General features: G+C 43.4%; 1 protein-coding gene across 1 annotated transcript in view; it reads right to left on the minus strand.

The window, feature by feature from the left end:
- Positions 1 to 7791: 7791 nt before the first annotated feature.
- PPME1 (protein phosphatase methylesterase 1) overlaps positions 7792 to 14758 on the minus strand; it is a 40924-nt gene continuing 33957 nt past the window's right edge. Inside the window, exons 9-14 of the mRNA XM_007520246.3 lie at positions 14265 to 14388; positions 13018 to 13147; positions 12080 to 12124; positions 11332 to 11396; positions 10316 to 10383; positions 7792 to 8988 (exon numbers count right to left, since the gene is read on the minus strand). Of these exons, the coding sequence (XP_007520308.1) occupies positions 8970 to 8988; positions 10316 to 10383; positions 11332 to 11396; positions 12080 to 12124; positions 13018 to 13147; positions 14265 to 14388 (451 nt within the window). The 3' untranslated portion in view covers positions 7792 to 8969. The remainder of the gene's footprint in view (positions 8989 to 10315; positions 10384 to 11331; positions 11397 to 12079; positions 12125 to 13017; positions 13148 to 14264; positions 14389 to 14758) is intronic.

Below are 14758 nucleotides of genomic sequence, written 5' to 3' on the forward strand. Positions count from 1 at the left end.
GCCGAGAGGACCTCTACACTGGAGCCCCAGTGAGAATGTGAAGGTGTGGAGCCAGTGAGCAGCTGCCACCTCCCTTAGGTCCCTTTCACACCAGAGGGAGGGGCAGACAGAGGTGGTGCCTAAGAGGAGGAAGTGAGTGGATGTTGATTTTGGGGGCCCCATCCAGTAAGGCTAAGGGCAACCAGCACAAACTGGCCTTTCATGGAACCACTCAAAGAGTTCCCTGTTTGGGGGCTTTGACTACTCAAGCAGGGAGAAACCAACTATTGAGCTGTTGGAGAAGTCATGACACATTTTTGCATAGAAAAATACATCCTGACTTTTCCATCAGCCCAACAGGAGGGGTGGATGGGGAGAGATGCTTATTTACCTACAGAATACTGTGCACTCAGCAAAATATAAAGTTACGGAAGGGCTGGAGAAAGGAACAAACATTAGTGTCCACTCACTGCTATTTTATCGCCTTCATCTTTTCCATAATTTTCATCCCTTTTGGCAAAGAAGAAAACTAAAAGGAAGAACTTCCCTAAAGCAGAATGTGGATTGGGAGGTCTCTCCCACCAGTTCCTTCTAACTTCTTTTTAAATTTTTTTTTTTAATATTTATTTATTCCCCTTGTTGTTTTATTGCAGTAGTTATTATTGCTGTTGTCGTTGTTGGATAGGACAGAGAGAAATGGAGAGAGGAGGGGAAGACAGAGAGGAGAGAAAGATAGACACCTGCAGACCTGCTTCACCGCCTGTGAAGGGGAGCCGGGGGCTCGAACCGGGATCCTTAGCTGGTCCTTGCGCTTTGCGTCATGTGCGCTTAATCTGCTGCGCTACCGCCTGACTCCCTAACTTCTTTTTTTCTCTGGACTTTTCCTCTTCTTGATGTTCACACAACTACCATATGGCCCAGCAATTCCTCTACTAGCTATAGATTCAGAACAATTGAAAGCAGAGACTCAACTGTATACCAATGATCACAGCAGCATTAATCGTAACAGAAGATAGAAACACCCAAGTGTGCATGAACGGGTAAACAAAATGTAGCATGCACACAATGGAATACTATTTAGCCATAAAGAAGACAATGTAGATGGACTCTAAAATATTGTTAAGTGAATTAGCTAGTTACAGAAAGGAAGATGCGCATGTCTTCATCTATATAAGCAAATAGAAAACAGAAATAAACAGAAAACGGAATATAAGTTTACAAGAAGTGGGGGAGTTTATGTTGAGGATGATAAAAGCTTTAGTTATAGATAGTGGTGATGAGTACACAGCATTGTGAATATAACAAATACTAATGAATCATACACATAGCTAAAATTATTTTTAAAACCTTGCATATTGATGTCATACACACATAACACATTATATACATGCATAGTCTCTCATATATATATGTATATATATATATTCACATAAACACAGACTTGTAAAAATGTAAGGATATTCATTCCCAGGCCAGAGGAAGGTTTTCAGCACTGCACATGAAATTCAACTGTTTGGCTTGAAAACAGCCCCACCTAGTGGGGCTAGGGAGGAAAATCTGATGGATTCTAGGCTGAGTGGATTTTGCCTTCATTTCCTCTCCTTTGGGCTTCCTAGCCAGGATGAATTCATTCCCTTGCCTTTTTAGCTCCATGACATCCACTCCTTTTCACCTTGACTCTGTAGAGTGTACCATGTCACTGTATTTTCTATACTTGTCTATTTAACCTTCATGACACCTTGTCAACTAAGTATTATGTTATTGATAATTATTACTGCAAGAATCACCTGGGGCCAGGTGGTGGCTCACTAGGTAGAGAGAGCGCGCGCGCACACACACACACACAGCTATGCATCAGGACTAGGATTTGAACAAGGAAGAAAAAATAAATAGAAAGATAGAAAGCAAGCCAGGAATCATGGAGGTACAGAGATGCATCAATAACACTGGTGGCAAAAAAAAAAAAAATCCATTTTATATGATAGGACCAAGAAACTGAGAGAAGGGAGAAAGACAACTACAGACCTGCTTCACTACTCGTGAAGCTTCCCTCCTGCAGGTGGGGAGCCGAGGGCTCGAACCTGGATCTTTGGGTGGGTCCTTGCACTTAGTACTACTATGTGTGCAGTACTGGGTGTGTCACTGCCCAGTCTCCCAAAAAAACTGTTTTCTGATGAGCAATCTTAAGTCCCCAAAGTAGCAATGTAAATGACTGAACTGAGTTTGGCACTCCTGTCCCATCTTCTCCACACATTAATCTCACAACTCATCTCATCTCTGCTATGGTGCAGGAGTGATTGATGATACTGGTCTGGGAGTCTGGTGGTCTGAACTCTAGTCCAGACTGTACTAATCATCATAAGCAAATCACTTTCCTGAGCAAGCCTTTGTTTCCTCTTCTGTGTGCCCTGCCTACTCACTCTACAGGTCTCCAGAGGTAGTTGTGCTTAATAATGGCACACATAGGTACACAGGGGTACTGTCTGTTATTTTTTTTTAAATATTTATTTATTCCCTTTTGTTGCCCTGGTTATTTTATTGCTATAGTTATTGTTGTTGTTCTTGATGGCGTTGTTATTGGATAGGACAGAGAGAAATGGAGAGAGGAGGGGAAGACAGAGGGGGAGAAGAGAAAGACAGACACCTGCAAACCTGCTTTACCGCATGTGAAGTGACTCCCCTGCAGGTGGGGAGCCGGGGGCTCGAACTGGGATCCTGTGCTTTGCGCCACATGCGCTTAACCTGCTGCACTACTGCCCAACTCCCGTTTGTTATTCTAAGCTTGCCTTTGATTAGTCATCAACATGGAGCATCACTTGTCATCAGGAAAGTTTTTCTTCCCATTACTCTCAGCAACTCAGTTGACTCTTCCTTTCACCCACCTGTAAGAGGCAGCCACTTGGCTTGTCTTAGGTTCCATGGTTTCACCTGGCGACAGGCTGGGTTTTCTAGCAAACTGCTGGGAGAAGCAGCCAGTTCTAGGAATAAAGGAGCCTCTTGAGTTTACATAACTTTCTGAGCCCTGGACCCAGACTGAGAATGTGTTGATTCTGGCTGCTGTTGGCTTTGCTAGCTGGGGCAGAAGAGTTGGCTGAAAGATTACAAATAAAACACTGTGCAGTGTCTTCTGCTTTTTCCACTCTTGCTGTGGGCTCTCTTAATGCTTTCCCTTACCTAAAATTGTCACCATTTAAATCCCTACCACCCCGGGCCCCTTGGTTATGATAGGCCGATGAAGTCATTGCACTAACAATCAAATGTTTGTCTTGTTCATTTCCACCTCCCAAATATGAAAGTTGCTATCTTCTCTCATCCCTGCAGCCAGTCCTTTGTCGTTATTATCATTACTATTATGATTATTAGAGAGACCACAGCACTGCTCAGCTCTCGCTTATGGTGGTGCTGGGGATTGAGCCTAAGACCCCAGAGCCTCAGGTAACAAACTCTTTTCCATAGCCATATACTGTCTCCCCTGTTCCATACCTTTGTCTCCTTAATGTCATCAACACAAGATATTGGAGTGTCATTATTGCCTGATAACTTCCTTCCTCTTCTTGTCATTCAAGGCCTATGTTCTGGTTTCTGCTTCCTTTCCTGTCATTTGACCATACAAATCGACCACTTCTCAGGTTGACTTCCGAGTCTCCAGGGCTTATCTATGCTGCTCCTTTTGCCAGCAGTATATTTCCTTTCTTCTCCCACCTCCACCTTATGATGCTTCAAGGCTTAATGCAAACGTTACCTCCCATCTCTTCCCAAATAAATCTAACTGTCCTCTCTCCCTCTTTGAACAAGGTGGTTACGGCTCCTATAATTGTCTCTTTAGACTGTGAGTTCTTTCTTTTTTTTTTATATTTATTTATTTATTTTTAAATATTTATTTTATTTCCTTTTGTTGCCCTTGTTGTTTTTTATTGTTGTAGTTATATTTTTCATTTTTTTAAATATCTTTATTTATTTGACAGAGACAGCCAGAAATCAAGGAAGGGGGAGATAGAGAGGGAGAGAGACAGAGAGACACCTGCAGCTTTGCTTCACCGCTCACAAAGCTTCTCCTATGCAGATGGGGCCGGGGGGGGCTCAAGCCCAGGTACTTGCGCACTGTAACATGTGCGCTCAGCCAGGTGCGCCACTGCCCGTTCTCTAAGTTCTTTATCTCTGTCCACTGGGAAGTTAACACTGAATAGGTGCTCAGGTTTGCTTAACAAATGCTTCTAACAGTAGTTTTAGAAGTAGCGAATACCAGGTAGTCACACTCAATTTCCTTGGAAGGAGATTCTCTTGAGAGAAAGTAATGCCTAAATTTCACAAAACTACAAAACATACAAGAGGGGTGTGGTGATGTACACCCATCATGTATGAGTATGAATATACGTGAAATCTGATAATTTTATAAAACAGTATTAAATTACACACACACACACAAACATAGAACAAATACAAAAATTATAAGAGATGTGACTAGCACAGTTCCTAACCAAAATCCAATGCATTCTTACTCACCTTTCAGTATCAAGCTTGAAGAGGCTTCACTTCCCTAGGCATCATGTTTTGCTGTTTTTTTATGTCATCAAGGCAGTCTCTGGGGCTCAGTGCCTACATAACAAATTCACTGTGGTGGCAACCTCCCTGCTCTATTTTTTTTTTTTTTTTTTAACCAGAGCACTGCTCAGCTCTGGTGGTGCGGGGGATTGAACCAGAGACTCTGGAGCCTTAGGCATGAGAGTCTGTTTGCATAACCATTATGCTATCTACCCTCCGCCCCTCCCTTCTCTTTTTAAAATTATTATATAGTAACAGGGCAAAGGGGCAGAGGAATACACACCTGCAACCTGCTCCACTGCAGGTAGGGACCAGGGGCTTGAACTTGGGTTCTCACACATGGTAACTTGTGTGTTCTGCCATAGGTGCCATTTCCAAGCCCCACTCTTGCTCTTTTAAGAAGCAAAATTACCTCTGTCCAGGGTTGCCTGTATTGTCAAGGAGGCAGTGGGAAACAGAAACAACCCTAGGTTTGAATTTCAATACCACATTTGAGCTATCAGACTTGGGATCTGTTTGCTACCAGTAAAAAGAACTATCACTATCACTTACCTCACAGGGCTGCTGCAAGGACTAAATGTAAAGCGAATTAGAGGGATATTCAGATTTTGATATGTAGAAGTTGTGTTCCTGAAAACTATGCATGTGGTCAAGCTGCCCTCCTGTGGAGAGAGGGCACACAGTCCGCAAAGGTACCTCAGGACTTTTGTGGGAGAATTTAAATCACATACAGAGCACTTTTCTCCTCAACTAAGGAGCTGATGCTCGACTCTGATATATTTAGTAAACATCTAAATTGGAACTTTTCAGAATTACTGTGCTTGCTAGAAAGCAGATTATGACTCAATAGGCCTGGGGCGGGGACAAAAATCTTTAACAAAATTTCAGATGCAACTGACAACCACTGGTTCCCAAACCACTCTGAGTAAAAAAGCTTAAGTAAAATACGTGGGTGTCATGACTATTTATTAAGTGCCTGGCGTGTACCAATTGCTGAAGTGACTGTTTATGGCTTACGTCGTCTTCAAGGTTCTGTGTAGATGCAATTTATCTCCACTTTACAGACGGGGAAGCCGCAGCACAAAGAGAACGCAGTAGTTATCTCATATAGTCAGTAAGGGTGGGGCTTGGGTTCTCAAGTAGGCAGTCTGGTTCCAAAGCCTATTAGGAGGAGGACTCAACGTTGTGTAGAGAGGATGGCTTAGGGAGCGAGTGGCTCTGGCTATGGGACAGAAAAGGGGAAATGAGAATGAGCAAAAGTTTGGTAGACTGGACATCAGTGTGTAAGGATTCCTAGAACCAATTCCAAATGTGAATCTGAAAGTTGTCCCATGACAACAAGCAATTCTTTTGACACTAGACGGGTATTTAAGAATTCAATTCTATCAGTACCTACCTGGAGACAGCATCATATCCTATACAGGTTAAGGAGTAATTCTCCCAAGACTTGTTTTCTATCTGAGATGCTGGTCACGAGCCCAGTACATATATATCTGGTGATGGGCTATAGACTGAAGGTTCCTACCTTCAGGTGCCAGCTGTAAGCCCATAGCATCACCTGTACGTCCAACTGACTAGCTAAAAATCAGAGGTTCCCACAACCCACTCCTTGGGTCCAATTATTTTGTCAAAGCAGTTCACAGCACTCAAGAAACCTGTTTACTCACTACAGATTAAGAAAAAAAAAGGGGGGGTTATATTTATTCAGAAACAGCCAGCTGAAGGAGCTGCAGAGGACATGGTGTGAGTCATGGAGCTTCATGCTTTCTCCAATTGTGACATTCTGTCCAACTTTCCACTTACCTGGAAGATTTCGGGACTCTTTCCTCTTGCGTTTTTATGGAGGCCTCGGATCTTGGGCATGAGCCACTAAATCACTGACAACTGAACTCCATCTCCAGTATCTCCTTCCTAGAGGTCTGGGGGTGACACTAGAAATTCCAACTCTCTAACTGTAAGGTTGATTCCCCAAGCAAAGAGTCCTCATCCTTGATGGGGTTCAAAAGCTAGCTCATGAGCACAAAATATTTTTTTAATTGAATAGAGACAGAGAGAAATTGAGGGGGGACGGAGGAGAACGAGGGAGGAAGGAGAGAGAGCGAGACCTGCAGCCCTGTTTCACCAATCATGATGTTTTCCCCCTGCAGGTGGAGACCAGGGGCTTGAACCTGGGTCCTTGCACACTGTAATGTGAGCACTTAACCAGGTGTGCCATTGTCTGCCCCCCCCCAAAGATATTTTTTATCACCCTTACATTTAGGAAATTCCAAGACTTTGGAAGAACTTACACAGAAATATGAATGAAGATCAAATATATATGAGAAGTATATTTTGGCCATCTAAATGAGTAAATATGTACTAGATTGCAGGTTTGGACAGTTGGAGAGATAGTCGTACCTACCACATGGGAAGGGAACAAGTTTCTGGAGATCAGCTGAGTGTTTAATCTGGAAAAGATGGAGCCCAAGTGTCTGTGCTCAGGGGATGATTTAGGTTCTTGGCACATTTTGAGTGTTGGCTTATGTGAAGACATGAGAGCCTGTGATCACATAGTGCACAGAATGTCCTATTCTGGGTCAATGTCAACACAGATCCAAACCCAGTTCTCCCTGACTGTAGTAGAAGCTGTTGATTCTACTGAACATTCTTTTTTAAATTATTATCTTTACTTATTGGATAGAGACTGTCAGAAATCAAGAGGGAAAGTGGTGATAGAGAGGGAGAGAGACAGAGAGACACCTGCAACACTGCTTTACCACTTGCAATGCTTTGCCCCTGCAGGTGGGGACTGCAGGCTCGAACCCAGGTCTTGTGCATTGTAACGTGCAATCAACCAGGTGCGCCACCACCCGACCCCCTCTACTGAACATTCTTAATCTAGGAAGCAGGAAGAGCAGTAGGATGCTGACAGGCTGCAACAAAGTGGGGCACACATTACCTTGTTCAAGTCCCTAGTCCCTAGCTGCAGAGGGAAGCCTCATGAGATGTGAAGCAGAGTTGCATGTGTCTCTTTTTCTCTCCCTCCTCTCTCAATTTCTCTATCCTATCAAAATAAAAGGAAATTGTAGTGCCTACACTGAGTTTCATCTATAACCCTGGTGGAAAAAGAAAAAGGAGAACAGAAAGGAAGGAAGGAAGGAAGGAAGGAAGGAAGGAAGGAAGGAAGGAAGGAAGGAAATGGGAGGGGAGGGGAAGGAAAGGAAGAGGTTCCTGGAACTCTATGTTGGCTAAATCAGATCAGCAAAGACAACTCCAGAGAGAAACAACAGATCAATAAAGGTTGGGAGATATTTATTCTCTTTAAACAAGATCATAAATAACAAAGTAGGTCCCAGACTCCAGACCGTGCAGCAGGACAGGCATAGGAACTCATTGGTGGAAAGGTGAAAGGGGCTATGCATCACCTAAGACAGTCACAGAAAGTATGGGCTTCAGGAGACTGTCCCTCTCTGCCCATGGAAATGGCGTGCCTGGGCAGCAGGGGAGGCTGCAGTGCTGTAATTAGGCAGCTGGAAAAAGGCAAAGACTGAGGATGCTGGGCTGTTGTAAGAAGAGTGACATGAAAACCACAAGTGGCAAACAAAAGCTGTGGGTCTAGAAGAGGCAAGCGCACACTCTATATACCTCCAGGGACCGATGATGAAAGTGGTTAAATTTGTCTCTTAAAAACAACTCCACAGGCTCTAGCCTGTAGCTTTGTGCATGGGCTGTTTAACCTGGGTTGCTCTACAGCAGATGAGGGCTCAAGGGACTCCTGGAGCAGCCTGGCCTCAGCCCAAGGCAGGTGCCCAGACATGTGGGAGTGGGGCAGAGGACTCTCCCCTAATGGGAGGCTATGTGCTTGGACTGGCTGGATCTGATTTTCAAGCTGGTTTCTTGTAATGCTATCCACCATCTCTCTCTGTACTTAAGGACCAGATGGATTCTGGCCTCTCTTAGTCTTCCAAGCCTGCAAGAGTAAGACTGGAACAAAAATGTACCTGACTGTTACTTTATTTGAAAGGGAAATATAAGGACCACTCTGTGCAAGGTCCATCCTGTGAGGTAGGGCAGGACGATGCCAAGAACAATCTCAAGAAACGGGGTTCCCTAAGCCTGGGGAGACATTTGGACACTGGTGTGTTGCTTAGTGCCAAGAATGGGGACCCAAGGTGGCAGCTCTACCCGAGGCAAGGCAGGGAGAAAAGACAGAGGCTAGCTCTGAATGGGAACAGGGGCGGAGGTGGGCAACCTTGGACTAGGAAGGCCGATGTTGATCGAGGACCCTGGAAAACAATGCTTTTGGCAGGAACACACAAAAAGGGCTGTACATCTGGGGATGCCCATCTACAGGGAGCCGGTGTTACATGGCCGGGCAGGATGAAGAGGAGACAGCAGCATCACAGTGGCCTCTGGTGCAGTGTATTTATAAGAGTGCTCAATGCTGTGGGGGGATGGACAGCAGGTCACTAACAGCCAGGAAACACACTGTGAAGAATGGAAAGAGAAGGGAAAACAAATGTGATCGTCACTAATGTTTCTCCTGCTTATTACCCTGTGTCTCTTAGAAGTCCTCCTTAATGACAACCAAGGCCCTTGGGGTTCTGCTTTATCTCCCCACAGCCTCACCCAGCACACAACACAGGCTCCACTCTCAGCGTACTGCTGATATAATCAAGGCCCCAAGGTCCAGGAGCTCTAGTCAATCACTATTTATTAAGATTAATGAAGTCTTTACTGACACCTGTGGTTCATCAATGATTAGATGTCTGAGGGGTGGCTCTGTGTAAGGCTGTCTCCTTAATTCCTTAACTCAGACTTCTGCCATCACTTCCAGTGTTTACTCTGCTCTGTCACCTTTACCTCCCAGGCCTGGGACCCACAGTTCTCTACTGCAGAGAAGTTGCTACTTTCTCAACACTTCATTATATTTCCTTGGGGTGGGGAACAGTTCCTCTGAGCCCTCACCAAAGTCAGATAAGAAGAGATCAGATTTTACACCTAGCAGGCATGACTTCTCCTCAGTTTGTGGGCTGAGGATCAGGGGCCTTCTATAGAATTAAGATACTAAAGGGTCCCTGACAGGGGGCCAGGACTATGTGGTTCTCTTCCTCCTTTTTAACAAAGAGCTCAACTGTGCCTCACTAATCAAATTAAGAGCTTCTTAAAATAAGAGAAATCCTACTTTTTCAAGATTGGCAGTTCTAAGCTGAGGGCAATTTTACCTCTCTTGTGACATTTGATAAAGTCTAGAAACATGTTTGCTTGTCATAACTGTGTGTGTTTGTGTGTGGTGGTGGTGGTGGTGGTGACTGTTACTGGCTTCTAGTATTGTGGAGGTCTGGGGTATTCCTAAACATCCCACAATGCACAAGGTGGCCCTCCAAAAAGGATTACCTGCCTCCAAATATCAGTGGTGCTGAGACTAGCTCTGGCTCTGTACATAGCCCCCCCCAACCCTTCTGAGCAGCAAGGAAGGAGAAGGCATATACAATTTCTCGAAGTCTTGGAAAGGACTGATTCCCACCTCAGCCTCCTCACAGAAGAGGCATTTTCTGAAGAAATATGCATCACAGCAAGGGTAAGGGAATAGGCAAAATCTAACTTCAGTTCAGCAACAACCCTCTGGGCCAGAGCACACAGCAATAACCCATCATGGTTCTGTAGTAACACACATGTTGGGCTGTGTTAAGAGGAAGACGGCAGGACTACCAAACCAGGCAAGGAAAAGGCAGATTAATAATCTTGCAAAAATCTTTTGCTAGGTGGGTTGGTCAGCAGTGCTGAGCTCCTTAAACTTTTGTTATGTCCTTACCACTGGAATCCACCGATGGGTTCTGCAAACCTATGCCGGATCAGGAAAGTAGCAACAGCTTCAGCTACCTGGAAAAGGGAGGGGGAAAAAAATAGGCCTTATCAGGGTTAGCGGTAGGGCTTAGACTTAGAGCTCCTGTGGACTTCTGCTAGAAGATTAGATCCTATAGTAGATCCATGAGTCTCATAGGCCTGGAGAGTGTGAAGCAAAAGGATCTTGGTGGTTCAGTGAGTGAAGCACATGCTTTGGAAGCCTGAGGCCCTGGGTCAGATCCCTGACAATGAAGATTTGCAGAGCTGACTGTTAACTTTGGTGTCTCCCTCTCTCAACTGATACAAAATTTACAAGAAAAAAGAAAAAGAAACTGGGTCCTGGTGGGGCTAGGTGACTCTTCCTACCATCCTTGCTGGGGCGGCTCCAGAGAAGCCAAGAGAAATGATGTGACGGGCTTATTTATTCCTTAAGAGTTGCAAAGCTCATTTTTTCTAACAGGAGGAACCCATATTAATTCCTAACTGTAACTGTGGTTTAGGGAGCAGTTTCTACCCAAATCATCCTTTCCATCTGGTTTAGAGGTAACAGAGAAGTACAGCTTGAAAGTTTTTTTTAAAAACATTCATATTACTAATATTTTTGCCAATTTTATTTTAATGAGAGAATGACCAGAGCACTGCTCAGCTCTAGCTCATGGTGGTGCTGGGGATTGAACCTGAGACCCAAGAGCCTTAGTCATGAGAGTCTTTTGCAGAATCATTGTGTTATCTCCCGGGCCCAAGCTTAAAGGTTTTAATTGCAAGGCCCTGGGATGAAAGAGCAGAGTACCAGCAGCTCTTTATCCTACACACAAAAAAGCCATGGCCACAGGAAGCTGCCAGGGAGAGGTTTGGGTTGACTGTGGAATTTCACAGTAGCCATGTAGCTGCAGCAGATAATGGAGGCAGGCTCCTCTTCTAGCTACCCTGTCCGAGATCACAGGTTACTCTCAGCTCTTCTCAGCCACCAAGCACCAGACTCACCTTGTCTGGGGCATCCTCATGGACTGCATGGCCACACTGTGGTAAGACCTGCATTTGGAACTTCCCTAGAGAAAAAACAAAAACCAGGAAACCTCAGGGACTAAAAAGGCCTTCTTCTTACCATACCTGCTGCCTTCCTGGTCACTGGAGGAGCCCACTCCCTACCCCCATCCCACCGTTACTCTAGACTAAATTACCATCCTTTGAAGAGAATGTTAATGCATGTAATTGTAATATCGGGCAAATCCTTTTTCCTTCTGCAACTATATAATTTATGTGCACTTTGGGACAGTTACAAAGGAAGAAACAGTTCCTGTTTCTCTAGGGATTTATAGTCTAGTGAGGGAGCAAATTATTTATTTATTTATTTTTGCCTCTCCCTCTTGACTTCTAGCTGTCTCTACCTAATACATAAATAAATATAATTAAAAAACTTTAAAAATCGTACAATTCTAGTCCATGGTCCTGCTCCAGTTCTTAGGAAACTAGTAGTTAGAAGGTGAGAAAAGTATGAGGGTCTGTAGACTTTCATATTTAGGAGCCTTTCAAGAAATAAAGATAGCTCGAATTTCTATGTGGAGCTTGAAAAAAGTCTGAAAGGTACACAAAGCACTCAAGTAGAAATGTATGGCACATTTGGTAGCTCAGGAAAAAGTTTGCTGTTGCATTTCACCAACTCAGAACATTACTTTCCCCAGGACCCTGCTCTCAGAGAAGAACCCAAGGACATAATTTCTTGATAACTCACCTTGCATCTGGCCAATAGTTAGGTCTTTATCCAACCTATCAACACCTAGAACAAAAGAGAGAATCTATAACAAGCTTGTAGAAAAACCATGTGAAATAAATTTTTCTGTTCAAGCATGAAGTAAAAACTGTTACAAAGTTATATATAGGGTGGGACTCTAAATTCATACACTAAGCTATCTGTCTGAGGCTATATTCTCATTGCAAGAAAAATTTCAAACTGAGATGCTCCTATAATCACTCTACTCAACTAAACTGGTTTATGAAAACAAGGTTTTTCTTTCTTTGTCATTATACTCAAAATGTCCTTAGACCACTCAGAAGGACTTGGGATTGAACAAACACAGAGGTCAGGTCAGAATCAGACCATCCCTTGGGGGCCTGGCAATGGTGCACCAAGTTAAGTGCACATAGTATAGAATCAGACCATCCCAATAGATGCTTATGCTCAAGAATTTGTCAGGAAGAGAAGAAAGAACACAGATAAGTGAGGCTGGTCCTTCATGTTGGAAGTCATCTGCTGAGTAGATTTAATAAGGACATGTTCAAGTGCCTAACATTGGACTCAAGTGTGTCCTTTGAAATACATACACTGAAATCCTCATTCACAATGTGATTACATTTGGAAAGATAGAAGTAATTAAGAATAGATGAGGAATTAAGATTAAATGAGATCTCAGGGGTGGGGCACTCATAATACAGGATTAGTGTCCTTACAACAAGAAATATCTGAGTTTGATTTCTTGCTCACTCGGCCACATAAGGATACAGCAAGAAGGGAGCCAACAGGAAGCTCTCACAAGAACTTGACATGGTGGTACCTTGACCTGACTTCCACCCTCCAGAACTGAGAGAATAAACTTGTTGTTTCAGCCACTCAGTCTATAGTATTTTGTTATGGCAGGCTGAGTTGTCTAGTACATACACATGCACACTTACCAGCCAAGAGTAGTAATTTAGGAATAGGACAACTGAGAAAAAGATTGGATAAGCCTCGGAACCAGCCATCCCAGTATTTTTCTGTTTTTGCCAGTTCAATTCTCCAAGTGTATGGATGGTCTTTCTTGCTCTAGGGGAATAAGAGAAAATTCTCAGTCTCTGAGGACAACCCCTGGGGTAAGAAGATGAAAACCTAGATTCCTGGGAAAAGGAAAGGGAAGGCAGTACTTATTAAAGGTCAATTGTGTGCCCAGAGTCTAGATGCCTACAGGTTTGCCTTTTTTGACTATTCATACAAATGGGATGCTACTGATTTTATTGTTGTTTCCTTGTTTTGGTGGTGGAGGATCAAATCTAGAGCCTCAGTTTATATACACTAATGTTCTTGCACTCAAAATACAGAATATTTTTGTTTGAGAAAAAAATCTGGTGCAATTAGAAGACACTGTATGAGTTCCAGACTACCAGGAGAACATAGTATCTCCAAATGTAGTTTATGAAAATTAGTTATGTGACTGAACAGCCACAAATTGGAAAAGTGTTAAGCTGAATCACATAGATTAAATGCTATAGAAGGAGAAGTATAATTGATAACTGTGGTCAAAAAGTGTCTCCAAGGAGGCACACCTGAAAAGATAGGTAAGAGCTAGATAAATTTAGTAAAAAACAGGCAGGGAATGGGATTTTGGGAGGGCTGGGTGGTGGCACACCGGGTTAAACACACATAGTATGATGTGCAAGGGTCCTGGTTCAAGCTCCCAGTTCCCCATCTGTGTGTGTGTGTGGGGGAGGTCCACTTCACAAGTGGTGAAGCAGGGCTGCAGGTGTCTGATTTCTTTCTCCCCCTCTACCATCCCCCCACCTCAATTTCTCTCTGTCCTATATAATAAAATGGAAAAAACGGTTCCCAAGAGCAGTGGATGCACAGTGCAGGCACTGATCCCTAGCAATAACACTGGAGGGGGAAAAAAAAAAGGAAATGGGATTTTTCTCATGAGATAACCCACAGGAACAGAGAAGTACAGAGATAACAAAGAACCTGATGAGGGAGATCTCTGAGGGTGGAGCCACTGCAAGTTTTATGTCCTGATTTGTAAATAACCATCAACAATTGCTTTATGTCTTCTAGTACCACTTATGATGTCTTTGCATCCCTAACATATCTAATGGTGAACAGAAATAATGTTAATTCCTCTTCCCTACTCCCATAAACTCTAAACCATTCTCTACTCCAGGCTATCTCTCACCTCCATGTCATCTTCCTTTTTCCTTTTGTTTACTGACTCACTTCCTTCTTCTTCTTCCTCTTCTTCCTCTATGATTCCTTCCACAATAGACTTTGAGCCTTCTGGACTAGTAATTCCTTCACATCTAGGTTAAAAAAGGAAAAAAGTTCTATTCACCAAAAGGAAAATTTATACGGATAAACAGGCAACCTAGCAATTGGGACAAGATATTTGTATACCATACATCTGACAAGTGGTTGATATCATACAGCTCAACAAGAAGAAAAAGAACAATTCAAAAAAAAAAAAAAGTGGTGGGAAAATGTGAATAAAAAAGTTTTTGTTTGTTTGTTTTATTGCCACCAGGGTTGTTGCTAAGGCTCACTATAAATCCACCACTTCCGGCAACCATTTTTCTTCTTTTTTTTAATTGGATAGAACAGAGAGAAACTGAGAAGGGGAGATGGAAAGAGGGACATAAAGATTAAACACCTGCAGACCTGCTTTACTGCTCG

This window comes from Erinaceus europaeus, chromosome 17 (assembly GCF_950295315.1).
Source record: "Erinaceus europaeus chromosome 17, mEriEur2.1, whole genome shotgun sequence".
NCBI classification, from domain to species: Eukaryota; Metazoa; Chordata; class Mammalia; order Eulipotyphla; family Erinaceidae; genus Erinaceus; species Erinaceus europaeus.